Source organism: Raphanus sativus, chromosome 5 (assembly GCF_000801105.2).
Source record: "Raphanus sativus cultivar WK10039 chromosome 5, ASM80110v3, whole genome shotgun sequence".
In the NCBI taxonomy this organism is placed as follows: Eukaryota; Viridiplantae; Streptophyta; class Magnoliopsida; order Brassicales; family Brassicaceae; genus Raphanus; species Raphanus sativus.
In genome coordinates, this window is record NC_079515.1 from 3,799,594 (window position 1) to 3,815,636 (window position 16,043).

Below are 16,043 nucleotides of genomic sequence, written 5' to 3' on the forward strand. Positions count from 1 at the left end.
GAGTGCAAAATCCAATAAAAATATGTTCTTAGTTTGTCAAAATAACTCCGAGTGCAAAATTCATTTAATTATGTAAACTACTAGTATATGATGGAAACGGGATTTGTATCTCTGTTATGCTAAGTCGTCTGTGTCTCGTTGACAGATTAGTAAAGACTTAAATTTGTTCATAAACTTTCTAAATTTTAGTGTGCAACACGCGCCAAAAATAGCGTCGGTCGAGACATTGAATGTCCAGAAACAACAACACTTATGTAATAAAAGCAACAGTATAGTTAAATGTAAGATTTGGTAAGTACTTCTCTCATCATAAATGCTTAGATGAAAAGCTAAAATCAAACAAAGAAAGAAAGAAAGAGATCCACCTCGAACCCCTCTCCATCTCCTTCCTCAATCATCAGATATATAATGAGAGAAGACGATTCCGACTGGTTCTCAAGATGGGAACAAGACCTCCCCTCTCCAGACGAGCTCATCCCTTTATCTCAATCCCTCATCTCTCCCGATCTCGCTCTCGCCTTCGACATCCGTACCCCCTCCCAACCTCCCCACCACCACCACCACCAATCATCCACGCCCCTCACTCCCTCTCAAGCCAACTCCTCCGCCGAGTTCGCGGCGGACTCGTCGGATCTAGCCGCCGGAGACGAGCCGGCGCGGACCCTGAAGAGGCCTCGCCTCGTGTGGACGCCGCAGCTGCACAAACGCTTCGTGGACGCGGTGGCCCACCTCGGGATCAAGAACGCGGTCCCCAAGACGATTATGCAGCTCATGAGCGTCGACGGGCTGACCAGAGAGAACGTCGCGAGCCACCTGCAGAAGTACCGGCTCTACCTCAAGAGGATGCAGGGGCTGTCTTCCGGCGGATCGGATCCGGCGGCCGACCGTCTCTTCGCCAGCTCTCCGGTTCCCGCTCATTTCCTTCACCCGAACCGCTCTGACCATTTCATGCCGTCTTTCGTCCCGATCGCGACGCTTCAGCAGCAGCAGCAAATGGTCGCTGCTGCGGCTGCGGCGGCCGCTAATCCTCCTCATCTGCAGCCGCCTCAGTTCCACCACCGTCAAATCGCTGCCGCTCACTTCGGATCGCCGCCGACGACGACGACTAATGGGAAGTTCGATGCGTCGTTCTTGGCGAGGCAAACGCAGCCGCAGCAGACGCTTCAGAGAATGTCTACGCCAATGTTGCATAGTCCGGTTAGTAATTACGTTGAGGATTTGGAATCTGCAAACGCTAATGGAGGTAGAGCAGTCTTGACTTTGTTCCCTACTCGAGACGATTAAAATTTGGAATTGGATTCATCTTGGTAATAAATAAGCTCTGCTGATCAGTGTAGTCCAAGTACAAGCTGTTGCTGGCACACACTTTTGTGACCCATCCAATTTGATTCTTTAATTGTTCAAAATGTATCATCTGCAGTCTTCAGGAACATTGAGTTGAGACAGGTTCTATGCAGTCTTTATGTCTTCCGTGTGAACCAGCTCTTTTCAGGTCATTAACTTGCTTAACTCTTGTAGCTTCTGCTTTATGATTCTTGTAAAGACGAGCTCTTGTAAACACACCCAAGGTTGAAGTAATAATAATAATCATCCATCTTGATTAGAAAAATTTACTTGACAATGTTATTTGTTTCCCATTTTCTTGCCTTTTGTATCATTTTAGATTTGTTCTTGTGGCACTGAATCCTCATAAAAAGTAACATTGCAGCTACTTTGTTCATGGCCTTTTTTTTACTTTGCGTCATCTTTAAGTTTTAGATTACCAAAATCAAGAATCTGGTGATACAAATTACAAAGTGTATTATTACTTACGGAGTGTTCATTTAAAATGTGTTATTGGAGAAGATGTATGATTGATCAATAACAATGATTCGAGGAGGCAAGAGTACAATGTAGAAAAGAAATGAAGGCAACCAATAAGGAAAAGAAACAATGGGAGGCAGAATGAGTATCCAGGATCTGATGCTTTATCACTTCCTTAATCATACCCAACATTAACTACCAATTATGAAGGTATATAAAGTTTATGGAATCATTCAAGGGACCAAACCCAATAAAAGTATTTTTTGGAAGATGAATGATTTTAAAACAACCGTGGTGGGATTATAGCTGGCATGTCCTGATCCTGTCTCACCAAGTCAGGCCCCATCCTTTTCATTTTTTTCTTCTTAAAATACTTCAGAGATTAACTTGTTGTACTATTTAATCCCTCAATATAAAAAAAATGTCTACGGTTATTCACATAAACAGTGTATTTCAGTTCCATCCTATACCAGTTTTCCTGACTGAAATTAGTTTTGACCGAAAAGCTCATATAGGGACCAAACCAAAGTACAAAAAAGTATACTATATTTCTTGATTGTATTTTTTTCCACTGAAATTTCATTAATAAAGCAAAATAATATACAAGGAGAGATACATTTGTTGATTTAAAATCCACGTCTAGCAATAAGTGAAAAGTCTAATCCAATAATAAATAAAATCAGATAATGATTAAGAATCGGCTCGTGTGATTTGAGACCGTAGGTCAAAAGACAACTCGAGTGACTGATTATTCTAGGCCTGGGCATTTTACCCGGACCCGAAGACCCGACCCGAAACCGACTCGAAAAAACCCGGTCCGGGTAAGAACCGACCCGATCAAATTACCCTATCGGGTCTTGTTGTAGAGGACCCGCGGGTCTTGGACCCGACCCGACCCGAACCCGAAACCCGGCGGGTACCCGAATTAATAATATAAATTAAATAAAATGAATCAATGGGGAGTCGAAGACGGGTTATTTGTTTACATAGCAAAGGGGTCAGCCACTAGGAGACAACCAACTATTGTTCTATCTCGCATAGTTTAGTATATATACACATTTTAATATAATAAAAACACAAATTTTAAATAAAATGTCAAATATTTTTGGATATATTAATATTTTGAGATTTTTTTTTGTATTTTTAGGTATTTTTTAGGTTGAACCCGAACCGAACCCGACCCGAACCCGACCCAGAACCGAACCGATAAATTTTAGTTACCCGAATGGGTCCAACTATATAAGACCCGACCCGACCCGGACCCGGTACGACCCGAACCGACCCGGAACCGAAAATTTGAAATTACCCTATCGGGTCCTAAACTCCTAGACCCGGACCCGAAAAGATCCGGCCCGAACCCGACCCGACGACCCGAATGCCCAGGCCTAGATTATTCGTTTGGGAATTTCGGGAAATTGGGTTTTATCTTTTCAAAGTTGGAAAAGGACCCTCCAAGTCTTCACCACCTCATATGTGACAATTCAACAAAAAGAACAACTAAATGTGAACACCAAACTAAGAAGAATCTAACCATAAAAATGATCTCATCTAAGAGCGAAATCCCAGTTTCTTTTCAAACAAATTTGATTAACCACCACATTAGGAAACACCAACACCAAAGATCGGTTTAAGTAATCGTCTAAGAATCATTCAAAGTTCGATAATAATATAATCTAGGAAAAAAAAAGTAAAAAGAGAAAGAAGATGTCTTTTTATATAAGAAAGCAGCAGCCATTGTTTGGAACAGAACAGAGAGCTCCTAAAGGCTAAATATCTATAGAATCTGTTTCTTTTTTTAAAACTTTCATACAAACATTGAAGTACTCAAAACACTACTTGTCGTCAGGGATTGCTCGCAGAAGGATGCCTGCAGCAAAAAAGATGACGAGTAAGCAATGGGTATAATGTGATAAATCAAACGACAAACAACAACAGTTTAGTATAAGAAACCTGAAAAGATTTGTGTCTGGGCCGTTCAACGAATGCGCATAGTTCATAGCTGGTGAGTTTGGCCACGGTGTATAAGCAGCCGGGTGGTTAATAAAGGGACTCATAGCAGGGTTTAGCGGATGATGCCCGTAGTTTAGATGAGCTTGATGACCTCTTGGCATCTGCGGGAAACCTCCATCGTGAAACGGAATGTGGAGAGGCATCGGATTGAAGCTTTGGCCAGACGGCATAACCCTAACGTACCTTAAAAACATTACACCACAAGAACAAAGACTGTTACATATTTGAATAAGAGCTTTAAGTGTTGTTGAATGAATGAATGTCAGCAGATCAAAGAAACTCTGTACCTGTAGGCGGGATCCACGACATACCTGTCATAGCTCCTGTCATAATCAGGATCATAACGATCTTTCTCCCTATCTCTGATGATGGCTATAGAAGTCCTTCCAGATTCTCGAGAACCACCACCAACATCAAGAGAGTTATTACTGACAGCCACCTCAGCCTCACTGCGGTTTACACTTGTGTTTTTAACTTCAGGAGGAGGAGGAAGAGGAGGAGCTCGTAACGACGAAGAATCTTCAGAGTCGGAACTACCAGGGCTATTAAAGATCCGAGCTCTAGCTTTATCATACTCCTCTTTCCTCTCCTCAACACTTCTCTGAAGATTCTGCTGCACTCCGGATCCGCTACCTCCGGAGCCGGATCCTCTCTTGGGTCTCGCCTTGATCGCAATCTTGAAACCCTCGGGTCTACCGTTCTCGGGTTGCTTGACAGGGATTTCGGACAAGCAGACGCAAGGAAACCTACTCTCAGCTGTCTTGGTCGCCAGGATCCTGTTGTCTGATCCATCCACTGCGCCACCACCGTTGTCTAAAGCCATGGTGACCAGACCATAGTGCTGAGCGACCCGATGTGCGGCGAGACGAAGGTAAGACGTTGGGAAAGGAGAGAACTCGAACTGAAGCTGCTCAGGGTTTTGGAAGAACTTTTGTATATCGAGCTCCATCCGCAAAACTGTAAAGCAATCACACACACAAAGACACAAAAAAAAAACAAAAGAAGCAAACTTTTTGATCACCCATCAACCACATGTTAAAGAGAATCTTTCCAGATACAGAAATTAAAACATTTGTGGAAATGATAAAAAAAAACTCAGACATATGACAACAACATGCTTGTATACGTTAATTGAGCTTAGAGACGAAAAAATCAAAACCCTAATCACCGGTTAATCAAAACCAACCGAACAAAAAGGATCGAGAATCAGGGAAAATTCGAATTCAATCAAACCCTAATCACCAATGAGCTAAAAGGATCGATTTTTAAGAGAAACTCATGATTCCCCCAAATTCAATCAAACCCTAGAAAACTAAATCAGATCAACCAATCGGAGAGAAAGTGAAATTGGAATCGTGGGTTTGGGAGAGAGAAAAAAATTGACTAACTGGTGAGACGATGACGAGGATTCTGGAGAGCTTCGACCAAAAAAGGATCCACCATAGCTTCCTTCTCTGTCATAGCGGCGGCGGCGGCGGCGGTGGCCATAGATTAGCTTATCTTCTCTCTCTTTCTCTCCTCTGTTTTTTTGTGGTTTTGGTTTCTCTCTAAACGGAGATTAGAAGAGAAAACACATCAAGGGAAACGAAAAGGAGATTATATCTGATGAGCATTCTGAGAGAGACGAAGACGAAGAAGAAGAGAGAGAGAGGGGGAGGGGCGAGGCGATGAGGAGGTGATGGAAGATGTGAAAAGACCTTATCGACCTCTTTTTTTATCTCTCGCTATCAAGTGGGGAGAGAATAACAAAGAAAGTTGCTTGCTGCCTTTGAGTTTTTTTTATTTTTTTTATTTATAGGTCTGTTTTTTTTTGTGTGGTGGATTATAAAATCTTGGACTTTTGGGGAATTGTCGAGAAGTGGGATTTGTAAAGTTAATTTGGTGGGATTATATACTAAAGTTTTTAATCTTTCTTCTAGACGTTGGGTTGGTGTCACACTTACATTGTTCATGGTGAGTGTCATTATGGAACAAATATTCGATGCATCGATCAGGAGAGAATAGACATAAATCACATGATGTAAGGTTTTATAAGGGCGGGTATATTTTTTGTTTTACATTTTATTTTAAATTTAATTTTTATATTTATGTTTTTATTTACGTTTTTTTCATTATATAATATCAATATAATAAAATAGGAATATGACCTATTGATATGTGTGGTCAAATTATTTTACAATAATTATTAAAACCTCTTATTAATTATTTAAAAGAAATATTATACAAAGAAAAATATAAATATGATTAAAAACATAAATATAAAAATTAAATTTCTAAAATATGTAAAACAAAAAAATATACCAGCTCTTTTAAAGGCGAATCTGAATCTAGTCAATACTATTAAAATATGAGAATTAATAGAATAGATATAATTACAAAGAAAAATACAAATATAACCACAAAAAAAACACAAATATGAGAATTATAGTAAAACAAAAAATATATCCGTCCTTTAAAAGGCGGGTCAGAATCTAGTTATGGTTTAATTTTGTTGATCTAAACATCTATTATTTCAACTTGATTTTTAGTGGTTTATTTTAAGAAATATTAACAATTATTATAAATAATTAGTAAGTCTTGAAAATGTTGAATTTTAAACCTACTATTTATTCTTTATTATCAATAGAGGAATTGTCGTTTGGCTTCTTTTATTAACTGCCGTTTAATATATGCAGACAATAGTTCTTAATAAATATTAAATTAATTACCATTATTCTATATTATTTCATGAATTTTTATTAGTATAAATTAGTTTCAGATTCCTAGAATATAGGAATTGGGAGTTATGCCGTTAAAAGAAAAAGGGAAAGGGAAAGTTATAATATATTTCATTTTTGAAAGAATAAAATATAGAAATAGTTAATTGGACACAACATTTTATTAATAGGTCATGCTGAAGAATTAATAGAATAGATTACCGAAATTAGAACCCAAGGCAGATTGACAAGTTCTAGGCCTTTGCAGTAAGGAAATGTAGAAAGGGGAAATGATTTTGGGCCCTTCTATATAACTTTGATTTTTAAGTATTGATAGTGGACCCATTGCCCAGGCTTCTCTTGCTCAAACTATTAGACCATTTAGTTTTGGATTTTACGCAATCCATCACCTAGTAATCTAAAATAGATGGCATGTCCGGGACTAATTAAGCTTCTGGTTCTAGTTCCCTGTTATGTAGCATAAATGCATCAACCAAACCACTTGATTGTTTATAGTGCTTCCATGTATCATCTGATAGACATCAGACACATAGGTGGTCAGAATCATGTTACACGTAAATATAGTTATATATCTATTAACTGAGCTAGTGAGAATTATTTTGGGATCAAACTAAGCAAATAATATGCAAAGCATTATATCTTCAAAGATTTTAAGCAAAAAAAATGTGATTTTAAGGAACTGAATATAGAGGCATTAAAAATGGGTCAGAGATTGGAATTGAAAATTGCAAAGGTCTTTGTTGAATTTTTACTTTCCTTATAGGGATGATATTGTCTGGTCAAAATTAAACACAGATTCCATTTAAGTAAAAACACCGTATCCGGCTTGTGCGTGAACAAAACTATCACTGCATCCTACATGGCTTATTCTGATTGGATACAAGGAAAACATCTACCAATGGTTACAAGTTACAACGTACACTGTGGAACACAAAACTTTAACCCCACGCGCCACGGTCGTAAAACCCTCTTTTGCTTTATAACTAAAAGAACCTCAAACACATCTATCCCCTTCGCTCCCTCTCGAAACAATGGCAATCTCACCATTACTATTCATTAGTTTGATTTGTCTCGCAGGCGGTGGCTCTCTTTTACCGGCGGGGGAAGCGATATGGTTAACGATTCCAAGTTCAGGCGAGAAATGTGTCTACGAAGAGATCCATGCCAATGTGGTCGTCGTCGTTGATTACCTTTGCATCGATCAAAATAACATCGGACTTGGTCCTACAGTTGATGTCCGGGTACGTATACCTATACCAATCATTATTCACAACCATACTTCAATTCTTCCAAAGTTTTCATGCCTAGCTACATGTGCTAGGGATTGATCGGTTTAGGGTTTTTTAATCTACTTTTATATTAATCCGGAAAGTATTATTTTTGACTAGATCAGGTGATAATGGTGACATTGAGAAATTATATATTGAAGGCGCTGGTTTAGAAATGATATCTATAATTTCAAATAATTATGTAAAATCTATAGTATAAGGTGTCAGTTGTATATAAAATGCGTATATGTTGCGTTGGTTATAGGTAAATTCAGCTTACGGGAAGGAACTGTACAAGAAGACAAACGAGACACACGGTCAGTTTGCGTTTACAACGAGCGAGACGGGAACATACTTGGCTTGTTTTTGGATGCACCATGATCAGACACATTACACAGCTGACAATAGCACTGCTGTCATTAATCTTGACTGGAAGACGGGTATCCAAACCAAAGACTGGGATGCTGTTGCTAAGAAAGAAAAGATTGAGGCAAGTCTTAAAATAGTTAATTCCCATTTCATATATTAGAGTACACGTAGTTGAATATATATATGCTGTTTGCAGGGTGTGGAACTTGAGCTTCGAAAATCTTCAGAACGTATTAACGAAATTAGGGCAAACATTATCTACCTGAGGTTCAGGTGAGTTCTGCTATCATCTCAGTTTTCTATGTAATCTGCATCTAAAACTCCCTATGTAATTTGCATCTAAGACACGTTTAGTTAATAATATGAAGAAAACTGATGCAGGGAATCATCTATGAGGGAGGTAAACGAAAAGACTAACCAAAGGGTTGCGCGACTCAGCTTTATGTCTTTAGGGGTCTGCCTTTTCGTTTCACTTTTTCAAGTTTGGCATCTCAAACGCTTCTTCCTCAAGAAGAAGCTTATCTAACTTTTTGTTGTTCCAATATTATCTTAGAAAACAGTTGCAATCTCGTGACTTTTTGGATGTTATACCAAATCAATAAAGAAATACATGTTTAACTTTTTTTCCAAAGTACTATTTTTTATCACACAACCTTCATACGACGAAGCATTCATCATATGTATATGTGCATATTTTTTTAAAAAAAATATACCGCCCATCATAGTCACATGTATTATGTATATGTCAATCTTGTTTGTCTATCCCAACTTAGACTTGTAAATTGTAATATTTCACATTGATTTGTGGATGCCGTATTCATGTTATCCTGTTAGAGGGTATGGATCACAGACACCGTTGGTTCCTATCCCGAAGGTGAGTCCTACGCCCGTCTCGAGTTGTAGGCAGAAAATAAAAAGAGTGAGGGCAAAAGCAAGATTAAGAAGGCTGCTAGTGTTAGTTTATTGGAATGATGTTCTTTATCTTCTTGTTTGGGTACCTTGGCTCCGTTTATGGATGTTAACTATGGAGGAGATTGTGGAAGCTTAGGTGGTTTGTCTAGGTTTTATGATGAACATAAAGGGAAGGTTCTTATGGTTGGCGATGGGTCTGATGTTACAAGAGAAAGTGGTTCTAGTAGGAGGAGTCATGGTGAGAGAGAGGGTTTGTGGGGGGGAGAAGGACGACCAAGTCCACTGAGCAGCAATGCCAGTGAGCCTCTCTTTGCTTCTCTCTATGTCCGAAGGAACGATGGGCTTGTGAAGATCGATGTGAACTTTATTATTCATTCTGTTTTGGCTAACGAGAAAGCGTAGCAGAATATCTCAAACGAAGAAAAGCGAAGAACGGGATTTGAAAACTCCTGGTGTCCTGTCTTCTGCATTGGCTGTCCTTGATGTCAGAGGGAATGGATGAATGCTTCCACATTCTTCCATGGTTGTCTCGGTGTTGGTTGATCCAAGAGAGGTCGTTGACTCTGAAACCGATAGGGTCATGCCTTCAGACCGGAAATCACTTTCCCGGATCTTCGTGGTGGTGCTCCTAGACAGTGTCAAGTACGTTACTTACTCTTGCGTTGCGTTCTTCCTCGGTCAGGTCTCCATTTCGTGGCTACCTGATGCGAGAGTAGCTCGTTTCTTACTCATTTTGACCCAAAGTAGACGTACATTGACTTGTTTATATTTTACCTTTTCATTTATGCTCTGTGTTGTAAAACCAAGTGTTTTTTAAGCTTTGGTTCTTTACTTTGTCCTTGCTCAAAAAACTAACTTTTCTCTTTCAGAAGCTACAATGTACAAAGAAGCTCGTATTTTTCATTTTACCTAAGGCGAAGATGGCATTGGTACGATCACATAGCTAAAGCTAATGCATGTACAACATAGCCAAGTTTGGTATTTTTCATTTTATCCATGATTTTGTTGTGTTTTCCATATATGACTTCGACCAGAAAATACAAAAATGGTACTGATCAGCTACAAAACGCTTTGTACATCGTTATATTAAATTTTAAAAACCACAAATTAACCAAAAAACAAAAATATATCATCATGGATTGTGACACAAGCATCTCAATGAAAATGTGGTCCATTATAGTTTGAAGCTGAACCAGAGGAGGCAAACGGCCACAAATACAACAAGGGATTTTTCCGACCATTTTTCCCGTCCTGTGGCAGCTCTTTCCGACACACCGGGCAAGAATTATGCTGGGCTAGCCACGGTATTATACACTCCGAATGGTAGATATGTTTACACGGCATCTTTCTTGCAAACGATCCCATTTCAAACCGGTCTTGGCAAACCGGACAACACGGATCCAAACCGAGATGCTTCTTCCTGATCTTTATCTTCGGCATTGAGTTGATCACGGTTGGTGAAGCTGGAGGTGGACCACGTCGGTCTTGTGCTGAGAGCCGGTTAAACAACTCTTGAAAACTCAACTGGTTATCAAGAACCGGTCTTCTTCTGTTGTTGCCGCGGCGGTTACGAGATTCTTCAATGGCTAAACCGAATAAATCAAAAGGGTTTAGTTCAACATTCTCACAGAGCCTTTCAAGAAAGGTGTTACCACAGTGAACGCAAGCTCCTCCTCTAGTTAAGTCTTGTCCTTGAAGACGGATTCCTCGTCTGCAAGTATTACACCAATGCGTGTTTTTTCGGCTAGTCATCAATCAAACCTTGCAAACGAAAATGATCATTTCAGAAAAATAAAGGAAAGAGAAAAGCAAATCGAAAACTAACTCCTGGAACTTTTAAGTTATAGAAGCTGATCAGTTTCACGATCTATCAATTAAAACCTCAGATACCTTAACTCATGCTTTGTGATCAAAGAAAAAAAAAACCTTAACTCATGCTTCGGGATGGCTTAAAGACAATAAATCGATTAGAGACAAAACTATTGAAGCTATGAACAATAGCTCGTTATAATGAAACAAAACTATTCAAACATCTCTTACCTGTATAGAGTCAAGCAACAAAAATAAATCTCGAGAATCTCCAAGTACTAAAGAAGATTAAATAGAAGAAACAAAATTCTGGAAGAAGTCGACAAGTCTTTTACGTAATATTGAGTCAAAAGGATATGAAAAGTCATACAACGGAAATTAACGCGGAAGTACTGGAACAGGAATGTACTAGTTATTAAAAAAAATTGCATAGATTTGTCGGCATTAAACCAGAATATATACAAAAAAGTTTATTTTTTTACAGTTACTATCAGACAGTATGTATAAATCTCATGATAGTTACCAAAAGATTCATAGTGAACTTCATAGGAACTTCTTTTGAAATAATAACGAGTTGATCTAATTGCCACTGAAACCACAAATGACTATTTAAATTAATTCTTTTTGCCTATAAGCTCCAACTGCATTATAATAGGAATTGCAAAAAAAAAGGTTCTTCGTATAGTTATAAGAATATGTTCACGAAAAACAGTGAAACTGTTAATTGTTCTGGTCTACATAATTCAACTTTTGTGTGTTCACAAAAAAGTGAGTAACGCACAGCTTGACTAATATGAATAATTCGGTTATGGAATTTTGTTTTCATAACAGAATTCAAGCATTTCAAGTGAAATCAACGTTATCTGCGATGTCAGAATCATCCATATGTCCAAAATGTAGCTAATTTGACATATCTTCTGTCTCTTTTTTTTTGGTCCTAATTTGATTTGGTACTTCCGGTCCAGTGAATATTCGGTTTGTTCCGGTTTTGCGACAAGAGTGAACCTCATGATGAAAAGGCAAAGGGTTACGTTTTATATTTGTTTGAAAGCCTACGTTACATTTTATGACACAATGCCTTGGAACTTCAAGTCCACTCGTTCCTCTCGTTGTGACCCTCCAAAAACATCCCCTAGAAACTTCGCAACAACAGATATAAACTCATCTGGCTTTTCCTCTTGAGGTAGATGCCCACATCTCTTTATCACTTCGAACACCGATCCAGGGATGGCTCGTGACAGCCTCTCTGCGTTCCATGCTGGCACAATCCGGTCCGTATCTCCGGTGACAATCAGAACTATTATTAACCAACATGGAGAAGGTGTCATGTTCATGTTTAATGAGAAAACATTCGGTCTGATGAATAAGAAAAGAGAATGTTACCAGGGCATTTGATTTCTTGAAACCTTTTCGACAAAGGAGGTTTCTTCTCTGAGCCATTGTTATCCGTTAATGTAGCCACCGTGAATTCCACAAGAGCTTTGTCCCATCCCTTGGCTTTTAGAGGCTGTTCTTGGAACAGTTACAAGATGACAATGCAGAAGAGATAAATAAAGAGAGAAGCCAGAGGAACCATCACCTTTGTATAGCCCTGAACGACGTGATCCGTCACTTGTTTTGAGTCATACCATGCGTTTCTAACAGCTGTTACTCCAAACTTATTGATTGCCATTCTCACCTAAATGACACAACAACACAGCAAGTAAGATCCTTTTTGAGGTTGGTTCTCTAGAACCAAGAAAAGTCGAAAGCGGTAGGTACCAGCATGACTCCAAGAGAAGATCTGAGGAAAGCTGCTAAAGCTTTCTTGTAGAGAGAACTCAGCATACTCGCCATTCCTGTTAGAGCTCTAGAAATCACTCCTATAATGACTTTGCTTAACTCCACTAGAGTCCCTAGAAACTTGTTTCTCCTGGGACCTTTCTCGCCAGGTTTATCATCTCCAGAACCAGCTGTGTTCACGGGGGGACGAGGAGCGAATATAGCTGGAGCGATGAGAATGAGTGCAGCAACACGCTCTGGAGCTTCAAAGTAAGAATCAACAGCTACAAGGCAACCTGCAGAGTGCCTACAACATACAAACCAATTAAGCTTTTGGTGGCAGGCACTATAAAGAAGGAAACTTACCCTACAAGAATGGCCTTCTCGGCAGCAAGAACATCGATGAAATACAACGTGGTTAACACGGAATACACCATGGAGTACGGATTCAAAGGTTTTGCGTCGTTGGTGGCACCACCACTAAACGGGTGAAGAATCCGGGAAGTCAATCCAAACGCGGGTCGATCAAAGGCGAGAACTTTCGAACGGACAAGGCGAGCTAAAGGCTTCATGACTCTGTTCCAGGAGAACACTGAAGCGCCAAAGCCGTGCAACAGAATCATCGGGAACTCGATTTTGGGGGTTACTTGGGTATCATCGACGCTGCTTGTGACTGCATCAGAGAGTGACTGTGGATCGAACACTTTGTGGTGTATGCTAACACCTTGAAACTCGCAGAAACAGCTGTCTGGATCAGCTAAGTTCATTGGATCCTGCTCTGTTTCAGCTATCGTCTCCTCTTTGGTCTTGGCTCCACCATCAATAAATTGATCTGAAAATTTAATGAAAGTTCGTCATACACAGAGAGATTCATCCATCTAATTTCATCCAATTATAACTAGAAACCCAAAAAATGTTTCAAATTTAGCAGAAAGTATGAATCTTTTAAAGTAAGTTCAAGAACACAGAGCTATTCGTCAATCCAAAGTATAGACCTTTAAGGAACAATCTTTGATGTGTTTAGAGTTTAGACCTGGGGAGCCAGAGAGAGAAGGAGAAGCAGCATTGGAGACGATGAAACGTTTCGCCGGACGGCGAAAGGACCGGCCGGAGATCAGGCAAGACATCTGAAAGTTGGTTCTAGAAGAATCTAAACTAAGCTTTGCATTGAAAGATAAGGAAGTAGAGAAAGTTATGATACTCTGCTTTGGTTGGTGTAAGAAGAAGATGCATTTGGTGTTTAATAAATTCATTGTTGGTTCCGTAACTAAGAGACAGATGATAAAGTAAAGTACAAAAGCTTGAGTTATATGTTTCCAGATTGTGTTCCGTCTCTTTTTATAAATAAAAATGAAAAAAAACGGTGAATTTCTGAGTTCTGACAGTTCAGCACTGGACGAAGAAGAAGGACCGTAACGTAAAAAGCCCACTCTCACCTCCGTTTTGTTGCCACGTGGATGTGATACGGGACAATTATTTTTCATCCAAAGATTTTATTTTTTTGATCAAACACAACGAAGACATTATTCATTTATTGTTATCCACAAGAAACTAGAAACAGAGAAGGGTACACGGCATACATGTCGGTCCGGTTTTGGTTTTACAAAAAACGGTTACCAGTTTCACACAGAGTATAAACTTTCTCAAAGGTTCACCACAGCACACGAAAAGCATTTATTATGCAAAAGAAGCTCTACGATTCTTAGCCCCTCCACTGATCCTTCTTGTTCCTGATTTCTCTGAGAGTATCGATCGGTGATTTGCAACCAAGTTTCTCCTGTAGAACGAACACACTCACGAGTAAACGATCGATATCAGCTTAACAGAACAGTTATATATATAACTTGATAAAGTTTTGAATACACAAGAAGCAAGTAGTTTATAGCATTGTTCAAGAATGGGATAGTGACCTGTATCTCAGGGTTATTAACGCGCATAAACGGGTTTGTTTCGAGTTCTTCCTCTAGCGTTGAAGGGATTGTGGGAAGATTTGCTTGGCGCTGTTGACGGGCCCATGATAGCTTCTGCTGTATCTTCTCGTTGTTTGGTTCCACAGTCAAAGCAAACTCCAAGTTCTTCACCGTGTACTGAGGCAATATATATATATATATATATATATATATATATATATATATATATATATATATAAGGGTTTTATTCAGTTTATAGAGGAATGAAGCTGTTATTTTGTTGTTACCTCGTGGCCGCAGTAAACCAGGGTGGGTTTAGGTAGTGAAGCCAGAGTCACACACAAGGACTGATGCATCTGTTCAGCTGTCCCTTCGAAAAACTTCCCACAGCCAGCAACGAACTGTATAGCCATCCAAGTAAAAACACAGCGTTAAGAAGGAGTTATAAACAGAGACATAAGACAAAATCTGTAAATATAGCATCAATGGGTAAGATGTGTGTTTTGATATTCACTTACAAGTGTATCTCCAGTGAACACAGCTGGACTTTCTCCATCTTTGCCAGTGACATAGTAACTAATGTGACCCTTGGTGTGACTGAAACATGCAGCAAAGCAAACATATCAGAAGGTAAGCGCAACCTAAGTTGATGAAAAAAAAAAAGCAAAACAGTACCAAGGGGTGTGAAGAGCTAAGATGTTGAGATCATGACCCAAAGACAAGGTGTCACCATTATCGACCGCATCAGTGCATCCCTTGACCTTATCAAGAGAACCTCCATAGACTTTGATTCCAGGCACCAACTGCTTCATCTTCTCGTTTCCACCAGCATGATCCCTTCCAACAATCAGAGAATATAACAGGTTAAAAATAAATAAAAAATGAAACTTTAGCTACAAACACAGTTCATCACAGACTAATAGACCAAGATTAAACCCGAAAGCTGAGAGATTTAAACGGAACCTGAACTCCTTGAAATTGAAACCAACAGAATCTCAAAGATGAATGAAACGTTGATTAAAGTTACCGACTTTGTGTTAAAACAGAGTGAAGTGAGAGAGAGAGAGAGAGAGAGAGTTACCAGTGATGATGCGTGGTGAGAACGAACTTGATTTTGGCACTGTGCTGCTCAGCCGACTGAATCACCTTCTCCGGTTCAACTGGATCCACAACCGCCGCGTCTCCGGTGCTCTCATCGATTATCCTGTCAAAATCGAGAAAATTGAATCAGAGACGAAGGAACGAAAATTGAAGAAGATGATGGTACGAGATCGCTCACAGATAGGAGTAGTTGTCTTCTAAACAAGGAACATGGAAGATCTTCATCGTCTTCTTCTTCGGTTGATTCGATTCGATGATCCTCAAAAAATGGCTACGTGCTCATCTGAGAAGTTAAACTAGCGGTTTAACCGATTCGGTTTGTTACTAACCGAATCGAATCGAATCAAAACAAACCAAATCAAACTGAAACCGAACCAAAATCG

General features: G+C 39.3%; 6 protein-coding genes across 7 annotated transcripts; 2 read left to right on the forward strand and 4 right to left on the reverse strand.

The window, feature by feature from the left end:
* The first annotated feature begins 279 nt into the window (after nucleotides 1–279).
* On the forward strand, nucleotides 280–1,711 carry LOC108856935 (transcription factor MYBC1). The gene has a single exon (XM_018630843.2). It carries the CDS (start codon nucleotides 409–411, stop codon nucleotides 1,282–1,284), a length of 876 nt encoding a protein of 291 aa, XP_018486345.2. The 5' UTR covers nucleotides 280–408; the 3' UTR covers nucleotides 1,285–1,711.
* A 1,786-nt stretch (nucleotides 1,712–3,497) lies between these two features.
* LOC108863320 (uncharacterized) lies at nucleotides 3,498–5,564 on the reverse strand. 2 transcript variants are annotated; one of them, XM_018637705.2, is made up of 4 exons: nucleotides 5,202–5,564; nucleotides 4,125–4,770; nucleotides 3,754–3,996; nucleotides 3,498–3,670 (listed from the first exon to the last, which is right to left on the reverse strand). In XM_018637705.2, exons 1-4 carry the CDS (start codon nucleotides 5,299–5,301, stop codon nucleotides 3,646–3,648), a joined length of 1,014 nt encoding a protein of 337 aa, XP_018493207.1. In that variant the 5' UTR covers nucleotides 5,302–5,564; the 3' UTR covers nucleotides 3,498–3,645. The 2 variants fall into 2 exon arrangements, with proteins under 2 accessions (XP_018493207.1, XP_018493205.1); XM_018637703.2 differs by having other exon boundaries at nucleotides 4,101–4,770; nucleotides 5,202–5,558.
* Nucleotides 5,565–7,455: 1,891 nt separating this feature from the next.
* Nucleotides 7,456–8,790, forward strand: LOC108860319 (transmembrane emp24 domain-containing protein p24delta6). Its single transcript, XM_018634219.2, has 4 exons — nucleotides 7,456–7,771; nucleotides 8,064–8,288; nucleotides 8,364–8,440; nucleotides 8,549–8,790. The coding sequence occupies exons 1-4, from the start codon at nucleotides 7,562–7,564 to the stop codon at nucleotides 8,691–8,693; spliced, it is 657 nt and encodes a 218-aa protein (XP_018489721.1). The 5' UTR covers nucleotides 7,456–7,561; the 3' UTR covers nucleotides 8,694–8,790.
* A 1,327-nt stretch (nucleotides 8,791–10,117) lies between these two features.
* On the reverse strand, nucleotides 10,118–11,239 carry LOC108859799 (probable E3 ubiquitin-protein ligase RHC1A). Its single transcript, XM_018633711.2, has 2 exons — nucleotides 11,120–11,239; nucleotides 10,118–10,840 (listed from the first exon to the last, which is right to left on the reverse strand). The coding sequence occupies exon 2, from the start codon at nucleotides 10,829–10,831 to the stop codon at nucleotides 10,235–10,237; it is 597 nt and encodes a 198-aa protein (XP_018489213.1). The 5' UTR covers nucleotides 10,832–10,840; nucleotides 11,120–11,239; the 3' UTR covers nucleotides 10,118–10,234.
* Nucleotides 11,240–11,900: 661 nt separating this feature from the next.
* On the reverse strand, nucleotides 11,901–14,026 carry LOC108862845 (uncharacterized). The gene is made up of 6 exons (XM_018637104.2): nucleotides 13,683–14,026; nucleotides 13,016–13,481; nucleotides 12,650–12,956; nucleotides 12,468–12,566; nucleotides 12,272–12,395; nucleotides 11,901–12,185 (listed from the first exon to the last, which is right to left on the reverse strand). The coding sequence occupies exons 1-6, from the start codon at nucleotides 13,900–13,902 to the stop codon at nucleotides 11,953–11,955; spliced, it is 1,449 nt and encodes a 482-aa protein (XP_018492606.2). The 5' UTR covers nucleotides 13,903–14,026; the 3' UTR covers nucleotides 11,901–11,952.
* Nucleotides 14,027–14,122: 96 nt separating this feature from the next.
* Nucleotides 14,123–15,997, reverse strand: LOC108862846 (hydroxyacylglutathione hydrolase cytoplasmic). The gene is made up of 7 exons (XM_018637105.2): nucleotides 15,839–15,997; nucleotides 15,641–15,763; nucleotides 15,235–15,396; nucleotides 15,078–15,156; nucleotides 14,847–14,960; nucleotides 14,560–14,736; nucleotides 14,123–14,426 (listed from the first exon to the last, which is right to left on the reverse strand). The coding sequence occupies exons 1-7, from the start codon at nucleotides 15,883–15,885 to the stop codon at nucleotides 14,352–14,354; spliced, it is 777 nt and encodes a 258-aa protein (XP_018492607.1). The 5' UTR covers nucleotides 15,886–15,997; the 3' UTR covers nucleotides 14,123–14,351.
* Between the last annotated feature and the right edge of the window lie 46 nt (nucleotides 15,998–16,043).

What these genes read in the sequence shown, in the direction of transcription:
- LOC108856935 (XM_018630843.2), top strand. Translation starts at nt 409, where the DNA reads ATGAGAGAAGACGATTCCGACTGGTTCTCAAGATGGGAACAAGACCTC.
- LOC108863320 (XM_018637703.2), bottom strand. Translation starts at nt 5,301, where the DNA reads ATGGCCACCGCCGCCGCCGCCGCCGCTATGACAGAGAAGGAAGCTATG. An exon ending in TCCTCGTCATCGTCTCACCA is followed by an intron (nt 4,771 to 5,201) that starts GTTAGTCAATTT and finishes ATTGCTTTACAG; the next exon opens with TTTTGCGGATGGAGCTCGAT. An exon ending in CCAGACACAAATCTTTTCAG is followed by an intron (nt 3,671 to 3,753) that starts GTTTCTTATACT and finishes TTTTTGCTGCAG; the next exon opens with GCATCCTTCTGCGAGCAATC.
- LOC108860319 (XM_018634219.2), top strand. Translation starts at nt 7,562, where the DNA reads ATGGCAATCTCACCATTACTATTCATTAGTTTGATTTGTCTCGCAGGC. An exon ending in CTAAGAAAGAAAAGATTGAG is followed by an intron (nt 8,289 to 8,363) that starts GCAAGTCTTAAA and finishes TGCTGTTTGCAG; the next exon opens with GGTGTGGAACTTGAGCTTCG. An exon ending in ATTATCTACCTGAGGTTCAG is followed by an intron (nt 8,441 to 8,548) that starts GTGAGTTCTGCT and finishes AAACTGATGCAG; the next exon opens with GGAATCATCTATGAGGGAGG.
- LOC108859799 (XM_018633711.2), bottom strand. Translation starts at nt 10,831, where the DNA reads ATGACTAGCCGAAAAAACACGCATTGGTGTAATACTTGCAGACGAGGA.
- LOC108862845 (XM_018637104.2), bottom strand. Translation starts at nt 13,902, where the DNA reads ATGAATTTATTAAACACCAAATGCATCTTCTTCTTACACCAACCAAAG. An exon ending in TTCTCTCTCTGGCTCCCCAG is followed by an intron (nt 13,482 to 13,682) that starts GTCTAAACTCTA and finishes TTAAATTTTCAG; the next exon opens with ATCAATTTATTGATGGTGGA. An exon ending in TCGTTCAGGGCTATACAAAG is followed by an intron (nt 12,396 to 12,467) that starts GTGATGGTTCCT and finishes TTCCAAGAACAG; the next exon opens with CCTCTAAAAGCCAAGGGATG.
- LOC108862846 (XM_018637105.2), bottom strand. Translation starts at nt 15,885, where the DNA reads ATGAAGATCTTCCATGTTCCTTGTTTAGAAGACAACTACTCCTATCT. An exon ending in TGGTTTACTGCGGCCACGAG is followed by an intron (nt 14,737 to 14,846) that starts GTAACAACAAAA and finishes ATATTGCCTCAG; the next exon opens with TACACGGTGAAGAACTTGGA. An exon ending in TTAATAACCCTGAGATACAG is followed by an intron (nt 14,427 to 14,559) that starts GTCACTATCCCA and finishes TTCGTTCTACAG; the next exon opens with GAGAAACTTGGTTGCAAATC.